Consider the following 9,319-nt stretch of genomic DNA (forward strand, 5'->3'; position numbering starts at 1 on the left):
CTTGCTGTCCCCAGCCGGTGAGTGGTATCGTGACGCTCGCCGACGCCGAGGCTCGTCCACTGTAACGGAATTGTTCGCATCTCCCTCACTGTACGATTCTTGCAAAGCTGGGGAAGGGTCTGAGCGGATGTTATTATTATTTTTTAATTATTATTTTCTAATTTGGATCGCAGTTCTTCCATAGGCTACGCGTTCCTTCACGTGCCTATTTATAGGCAGAACACGGTCTCCAACTCAAAACCTAAACCCGAAAAAGGCTGAACGAGAAAGGGGAGGAGGATATGCTTCAGATCCGGCTGAGCAAAGGACCGTCGGCAGACGGCGGGGGAGGGCCGGTAGCCAAGTCTCCTCCTGCGTTTGATACGGTGACGGTGGCGTGCCCCGACCACCTTGTCATCGCTGATCTCCCGGTGGCTAAGAGCGTCGGCGCCGTTACCTCCTCTGCCGCCGTCGTTCGGACGGTTGGCCGTCGTTCCCGAAGAAACCTCGGTGATCGGGTCCACTTCTGCGTCCGCTGCGATTTTCCCATCGCTATATACGGCCGCTTGGTGAGGTTTCCCCCTTTCCTCTACTTTTTTCTTTTTTTCGTTTTAATGTTGCATCAATCGAATAGGATAGGTTTATCTATTCTATTATTTCTTTCTGGTGGCCTTCTAAATATGACCGAAAGAAGTCCTTGATTTCGGTATTTTTTACTTACCGAGCTTAGATTTTCCTGAGAAGGAATTCATTGAATAACACATGGGTGGAAATGTCCACAAAATTATGTTGAGATTTGAAATTGGAAACAAAGATTTTGTCCCTTTGGAACGAAGAGAGGATACTATGTTGTGGATCCCAGACTTGTGCGTAATTTATTCTTGATCAATAGTGGAATCCGGTGCCGCATGTCATGCAGAAAGATCATGTGTATCAACTAGGTTGCTATTTGATCTCGATTCATGAGAGGACTCAATCACATAGACAAAATATTCTTTGCACAAAAAGGCTGGAAGAACACATTTTCATGTCCTAATGGCATGTCAGCTATGCTTTGCAAGGATGACCAGATTGTTGAAGCAATCATAATTTTGAAGTAGGAAGTCTTATGTGACCTCAATCCTTCCTTTCCATCTCTGTTTCCTCTTTGACCTATCTTGTAGGTATATATATTGGGCAAAAATCAAAAGGGCGCCTCTTATTTTCAATATCATAAAAGGGCATCTCTTGTTAAATAAATGCCAAAATGACATACTCTTCCTTACCAGATTGATCAGTACTGTTGGAGTAATTTTAGTCAAAACTGATCCAACCTCAGTAAAAATTATTTCAACAAAGGTCAAAATTATTTCAATGCAGGTCAAAATTATTTCAACGTTGGTCAAAACTGCCTCAATGCCCATCAAAACAGGTCCAATGCAAAACCAGTCCAACACTGGTTAAAACAAGTCCAATGTAAGTCAAAAGAGGTCCAACATTGTCAAAACTGAACCAATACTGGTCAAGACTACTCCAAATGGTTAAAATCGTTTCAACTTGGTCAAAACTACTCTAGCTTGGTCAAAACTGCTACAACATTGGTGTAGCATGCACTCTTTTAAATTTTGCCCTATTATTTGATATTGTTGTCTTCCTCTTGCATTATAGTGGGGTCCAAGAGGGAACAAAGGCAAAAATTGAAGTGAAGGATTGAGATTGTCGTAAGAAACTAAGATCTCATAAACATGAGTGCATTTCTGTTGTTAGGTGTTTTCAAGGAAGAAAGAGTGGTTGCCACTTAAATGTGATACAATTGGAGCCGCACATATATCGTGCAACCTGTGCCTAAGCATCCAATGAATGAGCAAGGTTGTGTTGTTGCAATAAGGTGAATTTATTATCATTACTATCACATCAAAGCCTCAATCTGAGTTCAGATGATTCTTAGGTTGAAGTGCTCTAATTCTACTTTATGCACTTGATACAAAGATCGTGATCATGTGCAAAGGGCTACTATTATCAAATTACTCAAGACTCGGCCACATTGACTTCTGTTTAGATTTATTCCTCTTCTTTTTGAGACCTTTAGTGGGAGCTAAGAAGGATCAAAGATGGAAGAGAGATATATATTAAGCTCTTTGGAGTAAACTTGAACGCAATGTATTAATGTAACTAGATGATGCCTCTGCATTATACGACATTACATCAAATCAAATAATCCACACTATTGGCATAATGAAACTGTGTTAGCTTGGATGGGAAATTGATAGGCGCTCTTTACAAACTTTAGGATAGTTTGGTCCTCCTGCAAAAAAATCCTCCTGTGTCTTAGTTCAGAATTAATGCTTTTTTTGTTTGAATATCTCCGCGAATGTGACTACTTCTGTATGTTGGTCTCCTTTGCGAGCCACAACTAGTTCCAATAAGAGATGTGACCCACTTAGGCTTTCTGCTTAAACTCCATTTTGTTCACCCATGTATGTGACCATTTCATAAGCCTCAACCAGTCCATGGTTATTTGAGTAGGCGATGTGAACTCTGGCCTATGGCTCTTTGTGCAGTCATAATCATATCTGCAAATCAGGCCCTCATATCAGTACTAGTTGGAAGACTTGATCTTTCTGTGCAACATGATTAGCCATGTTCTTTCATTTCGTATGAGTAAATTTCAATATACATGGCCTCCATTCAAGGGATTAAAAAGCAGTTCCAAGTGATAGGTGGTAGGTCAACTGCATAGTGCTTAGGTGGTCAACATTAGAATGTTATAATAAAAAAGAGAAATATATTAAATTAAGAATCACTAATATAATATATTATATGTAACAACTATAACAGTCAAAACAAAACAATTTCACAATTACGAATAAATAAGTCGTAATTTATAAGTAAATATTAAACACCCAACAATAACACATTTAATATTTCACATTGCAACCCAAAAAAAATATAAACTTTAATAATTTATATTATAGCTTCAAATTTTAAGATAACGTTGAATGAACCAACAACTTTAATAACAAACGTTAGTTATTTTATCTATATCAATATCGAAATATAGATAAAATAACTAACGTTGAATGAACCAACAACTTTTCCCTAGACCTGCTTGGGTTTCCAATGTAGCTTTTTAAAAGGACACCAAATTGGGATTGCCTAGCCAATAGAAGTGACTCCTTATCAAAATTGCCTAGGTGATTGCCTAGGCAGGCACCTAAGCTGCGTTTTAGAATAATGCCTTCATCTGCAGTTTTGGAATTCCAACATACTAGTTTGAAATGGTTATCACTGATCCGTCTTTCCATTTCTCTACAAATTTCAAATCACAAGAAATTTTGTGAAACTGTCATTTTTGCTTCATACATATATTCACTCGACTTGATGTATTGTGTTCTCAAGGTGAATCCAAGGATACAGATAAATGAATATCAATTACTTATCATATAATCTCTTGCACGTATGCAAATTAACAATTGTTTTATGGATTTTAGGACTGTAAAAGTTCCTTCCTTGTTGTCATTCTCTACTCAATGGTGAAACCTCTAGAAATCTCAAACATTGTATCTTGTATGTGAAGAATCTATGTAGTGTGATGGTTTACATTATTCTGGAATTGGCGCTGGCCACTGCCTTTTTTTGTCAAATTTTCTGCTTTCACTGTTGACATTCAAATATTTCTCTGGTACTTGTCATCCAACAAGTATCTGGAGTTGTGCATTTCACTGCATAAATCTATTATATTTCGGACAGAAATTTGACCATTCAAATTTTAGATGTAGGCTTCATGGTTATAGATGTAATTCATTATCTCTTGCATTCATTGTTTTCATTAACTATGATGTGTGCACCCAACGGATTAGCTTTTGGTTGAGGTGCATCTATTTTGTCATTTGGTTTAATATGTATCATTTGTAATTCTTCTAAAATGTATGCAGGCACCATGTGAACACGCTTTTTGTTTGACGTGTGCAAGAAGTGATGCTAGCTGCTACCTGTAAGAACTCTTGTTTTTGCTCAGTATTTTTTTCACCAATCATCTATACTTGGAGTCGTTTATGTCTTTTCAGTATTAAAATCTTTCTTGCATCTAACTAGAGATTTGATTGTACCTGCTTGATTGTTTTCCCTCACTATTGTCACTGTTTCAACGAGTTTTTTTTATTGGACGAGTCACTCAGTGGTGGGCATGCATCAAAAAGCTGAATGGCTTCCTAATCTATGTAAATGTTTCCGATGTGAAGTATTTTCTTTTGGAATTTTATTGTCACTGGTTTATTGTCGTGGTTTCTTTGCAATAAAGTTTAACTGGCTTTTCATTGTTCTTTTGGATCCTGACCCTTATGTATTTTGCTTATTAGTATGATTGCCTCTAAATATTTGTTTTGCCTAATATTCTATTAATATGGCTCATATTTTTAGCAAAGTTATGTCCTGAACTATACAAGTTTACTGAAAATCTGAAATGGTGGGCCTACAAAACTTGCAGCTTGATAGATTTTCCTGTTCTTACAGCATGCTTTAGTATTGAAGTTTCTCTGCAGTTAATTTTATCTGCAGTTTGAACTTCCCTTGTTGGATAGATATGAACATACAACTGCTCCATCTTTAATACAGTATCAGGCATATCCTCGTTGGTTTTTGGATTTTGGACATTCACTTGGAAATAGGAAGGATTTCTGGCCTAGATGAGACAAATCTCTCACAGTAAAAAATATTAATGAAAAAAATCCCTTTGATTGGCTTCATTGGTTGCATAATATATTTATAGTATTCCTTGAATTTTTTACATGATTTTGTTTGATGTTCTTGCTATCTTATGTTTTTTAGCTGTGATGAACGTATTCAGAAGATCCAGTCCATAAAAATGATGGAGGGTATATTTATATGTGCTGCTCCTCACTGTTTCAAATCCTTCATTAAACAAGCTGATTTTGTGACTCATATCCATGAAATTCATTATGATCTTGTTCAATCTAATATCAAGAAAGAAGATGGCTCTGAGAAGGAGGCCAGAGCCTCATCGACAGACACTCATAAACAATCATTGCTGCAAGAGACATCCACTGCACGTGCCCCACCCAAGCCAGGGTTCTCATCCAGTACAAATTTGCAGCCACATGATCGAGAAGAACTTGCTCAACACCACCAGTCTACCGATTATTCTTCCTCAATAATGTCAGCGCCTCCAACATCCATGCTGTTTGAGAATAACCTTCCTCAATGCTCTGATAAGTCCAATGCGTGGATGAATCAACCTCAAGGTTACATGACGCAGGCTGGTTCTCAGAGTCAGCAAGTCTCGGATCAATCCCTTGCTGACAAACATTCATTGAATCCTTTGCAACCACCCATGCCGCCAAACTATCAATTACCTGTGAACCTTAACCAGGCCATGCTTCCCCCAACAGCATTTAGTTATCCTGTCTCGGTGGATGGCTCTCAGCAATATTATGGCATACCATATGAAGCTTTCCGCCCAGAACAATTGCAGGCAGGAGGGCCTGCACAAGGATCAGTACTGGGTTTTTCACCTGGTCCAACAGGGATCGCAACTTTTGCAGGCAATGCTCAACGGCCTTGGGTTACTGGTCAGATGGTTGTACCTCTGGATCCTTCACTCATGCTAACTCAAGGCAGTCTACAAGGATTCGTGAATGTAACTGATGCACATGGAAACAATCAGATCTCTGGTGGATGGCTGCTGAATCAAACTCATATTGGCCAGGACTCAAAGTTCCAAGGTGTTTCATCTGTTAATAATGACAGCAGCAAGGGTATCTTTGCTCAACTTCAGCAACCAGGATCCTTGCAAATGTCACTTCCACCGCCACCTCCACTGCCTTTACAGATGCCGCAACAACTCAACATGGGGAATTTCTCTGGCTTTAGTTCTGTGAATCAGGAAGGCCAAGGCTATGGTTAGCTGATGTTTTGCCAATGCAGCATTATGTAGACAACTTGTATCAGGGTTTTGCCATTGTTAAATGTTATGGTATCAATTCTGGCAATCCACTCGTCATTTTGTTCAATTTTAGCATCTTATCGAATGAAGAAAACGTAATTCCTGCGCGTCAAGTTTAAGAAGGAATGCAATCTTGGTTGTGAATTCTGTGTGGCGTTAATTACGGCTGATTCCTTTTCTTATCTTAAGCTCTATGATTTTTCCTGTTTGTTCAATCAATTATAATCTCTTATTTGTTTCACTCCCTTTCTTTGTATTATGTGACAAAAGATGATTCATTCGTCTCCGGTGTTTTCGTCAATCCATCTCTAGTTCAACACGGAAGAAATAAATCACGAATGATTATTAATTATTAGTACAGATGGTAAAATATGAAGAAAGGTATACTCGAATACTATAAGCCTATATCTTAACTATTGTACCGCCTTGAGGGGACTCCCTTTGCATTATGCTCGGGGTGGAAGAAGGTATAGATAATATCAGCTATTTACTTTACCTACAGTTTGTCTTTTTTAGATTAAACCAATTCTTTTTATCATGAAATGGTCATATACAGTAGGTTTCTAAATATTTGTGACCAAAAGGTACAGTGCCCGATCTGAGATTTTTCCAAATTAAGGGCTTATTATAGAAATTTGCAAGGACATCGGCAACAAAGCGAGAAAGGAGTTTGTAAGCGTGTTTCAGCAAGATCCTTGCCATGAAGTCCAGTCCGCAGCACTTCCAACCCTGGGCATGGAGTTGATCCTGGAGTAAGTGTCCACCTTGAAGCTCGCCCCGCATATCACCCCCTCGCTGTCCACCCTCGGCATTGCCTTCATCTTGTTCAGCGGATGCTCGAAGCTCCTCAACCCTCCCTCACTGTGGAACATGCACCCTGCAACATTTCCCAACAAAACCGAGCCCAAGATTGAAGCTAATTTCCCACAGCAAGCAGCGTTTGGCGTAGATTTAACAACTTAATTCGAAGAATACCGGTCGGAAATGGAGCATATGATTTCCCACAGCTCGCCTTGACGACGTCCAGGTCATCGCAGATCACCACGGATCCATCAGCCGCAATGCCCCAAAATAGAGGAACTCCTCCATCCGAGCTCTGTTTCGGAGTTAGAACAGAATGAGATGAGACCTCAAAAGCAGAATATCTGAATGTATTTCTAGAAATGTACCAGAGCGGCAAAGACGGAGCCGGCCTTGTCGTCGTAGACGATGAAGGCGAAGGAGCCACTGAGGTCCTTGACGACCTGGTCCGCGGGGTAAGGCCCGCGGTCGCGCAGCGTGCGATAGGCTTCGATTACCAGCAACGCGTCGTTGGTGGTCTTGCTGCACAGGCCGTACTGCCGAATTAGCGAGCTCAGGTTGTGTAGGCTCCCCGCGAACGTACAGTACACATCGTCGAAGCCACAGAACAACCTGCAAGACCGCAAAGAACGCTATCAGGTACGCTGACCCAGCAAACGAGGTGCGTACAATACTGCACTAAAGAAGTTCGACGTCACTCTTTTACCTACCTCTGGCGGAAGGAGGTGCGAGGGGAGTGAATGGAAACGAAGGAAAGTGCGGCGCCAGCAGCGAAGGAGACGGAGAAGGAGTGGCCGGAGTGGGCGGCATGGAAGTCCTTTAGAATGTCGTCTTGGTTCTTAGGCCGCCGGAGGGAGGCGCCGAGACTCGGCGGCACGGCCGGGCTGTGGAGCTCCTCCGGGGCCTGGGCCACGGCGGTGTGGAAAATCCCTAGCATCCTTGCCTTCGTCGATTACAGTAGTCAATAAACTAGAGCGATCGATGAGTCGAAATAAGCAGAGATGGGTCGGTATTTATAACTATATCGGGGAGCCATGGGAATGGCGGCCGTAGCGGACAGAGGCAGATGATAAATGACGTTACTTCTTTGGACTTGATTCTGCGATCTGCACACCCAAGGTACGATTACCTTCCATCTCAAACACGAGTCCAGAATAATGAACAGGAAGTAACGATCTATAAATAACTGGGCGGCGCGTGCACAGGCGGTGAGCGGTTAGTTCACGTTAAAGGAACCGGTTGGCTTATCCGTCTAGGGAGCCGAAAGCCACGTCAGAGCCCACAGGTAGCAGCCGACAAACCCGTGTGCCGTCCGCTGCCACGTGAGACGACTAGGGAAAGTATTAGCGAGTCGGGTCGGAATGATTGAGCAGAAATTATAATTTATTCAGATTACTTAGGATGATAAAAACTAGATAGGTATATAAAAATATTAGATTGATCAAGAATTTGATTTAAAAATTAAGATTACTTTGAGTGAAATTTTTAAATATATGATTTCTTTCCTAAATTTTAAAATGACCTCCGATCTATAGCTCAAGTAGACTAACAAATGTCTTCGTCTTTTGGATGTTAATAGTCGAGCACTCCTTGCGTTCTCCGTATCAAGTAGAAAGATTTGTTTCTTATCCAAGATTAACATATAGTCAGAGGATACCCGTCTTGTCCATATAAGACTATTACAATGTTTAACTGAGATTTTGAGAGTAGAAAATAATGAAATGAAAAAGGTTATTGTATAAGAGCGAGCATATCTTTTTCTGAATAATCACCCATTTGTTTTTTTAGTTCTCTTCGTAACAGTATGATTTTGCACCTTGTTCCTGAATGCCTTATGAAATTTGAATTCAATTTTCAAGCCATGTATGACTCCTCATCCTGTCCCGAGCACTACACGACTCCGAAACTTATTTCTGAGCGCTCCCGAGCTCCTGACTCTCGAGCTCTAACTTACCAGGCCCAAATACCAACAATTCAAATTGCACAAGTTCATCGAAAATCCACCGATCCCAGAAATTTCAACAAAATTTCAAACAAATCTATATACAAATGCAAACAAGGGCGGAGCCAGGTTGAAGGCTACCCGGGCTGTAGCCCGGGTAACCTTCAACCTTGACAAAAGGATTTGCCATAGATTTACTATGGGAGAAGTAAAAATAATGGCAGAGAAACGAAAAATAGCCCGGAGGATGGTGTTGTCGTTGACGCTTGTAGCCCACCTCCCACGATCAGCCCAGGTAAATTATCCGAGCTGGCTCCGCCATTGAATGCAAATCACTGTAATCAAACAAGTCATTGCTTTGATCTTTTTGTATATTCAAATTGATGGGACCCAACACGACTTCAGAATTTTCAAGCTGCCACGTCTAATACATCAATGGTTATGATTTTCTAGTAAAAATATGATATCCTCTTAGTGGTCCTAAACCCGAGGGAGATTAGATATTTAATAAAATATTTTATATCTATTAAAAATTAATCTTAAAATATATTAATGTAACTATCTATGTGGGATTATGATTTCCTACTATTAACCTAGTTGAGTATTACAATATCACTTTATTAAAAAATAAGTTTCTTTCACTTAACAGGTCATTC

The 9,319-nt window shown here is 40.4% G+C and overlaps 2 protein-coding genes across 2 annotated transcripts; one reads left to right on the top strand and one right to left on the bottom strand.

Moving 5' to 3' along the window:
- The first annotated feature begins 199 nt into the window (after nt 1–199).
- On the top strand, nt 200–6,080 carry LOC122038041 (E3 ubiquitin-protein ligase HAKAI homolog). The gene is made up of 3 exons (XM_042597595.1): nt 200–548; nt 3,894–3,952; nt 4,786–6,080. The coding sequence occupies exons 1-3, from the start codon at nt 282–284 to the stop codon at nt 5,879–5,881; spliced, it is 1,422 nt and encodes a 473-aa protein (XP_042453529.1). The 5' UTR covers nt 200–281; the 3' UTR covers nt 5,882–6,080.
- Nucleotides 6,081–6,405: 325 nt separating this feature from the next.
- LOC122011386 (stem-specific protein TSJT1-like) lies at nt 6,406–7,719 on the bottom strand. The gene is made up of 4 exons (XM_042567777.1): nt 7,432–7,719; nt 7,090–7,333; nt 6,896–7,016; nt 6,406–6,797 (listed from the first exon to the last, which is right to left on the bottom strand). The coding sequence occupies exons 1-4, from the start codon at nt 7,656–7,658 to the stop codon at nt 6,604–6,606; spliced, it is 786 nt and encodes a 261-aa protein (XP_042423711.1). The 5' UTR covers nt 7,659–7,719; the 3' UTR covers nt 6,406–6,603.
- Between the last annotated feature and the right edge of the window lie 1,600 nt (nt 7,720–9,319).

Source organism: Zingiber officinale, chromosome 1A, assembly GCF_018446385.1.
Source record: "Zingiber officinale cultivar Zhangliang chromosome 1A, Zo_v1.1, whole genome shotgun sequence".
NCBI classification, from domain to species: Eukaryota; Viridiplantae; Streptophyta; class Magnoliopsida; order Zingiberales; family Zingiberaceae; genus Zingiber; species Zingiber officinale.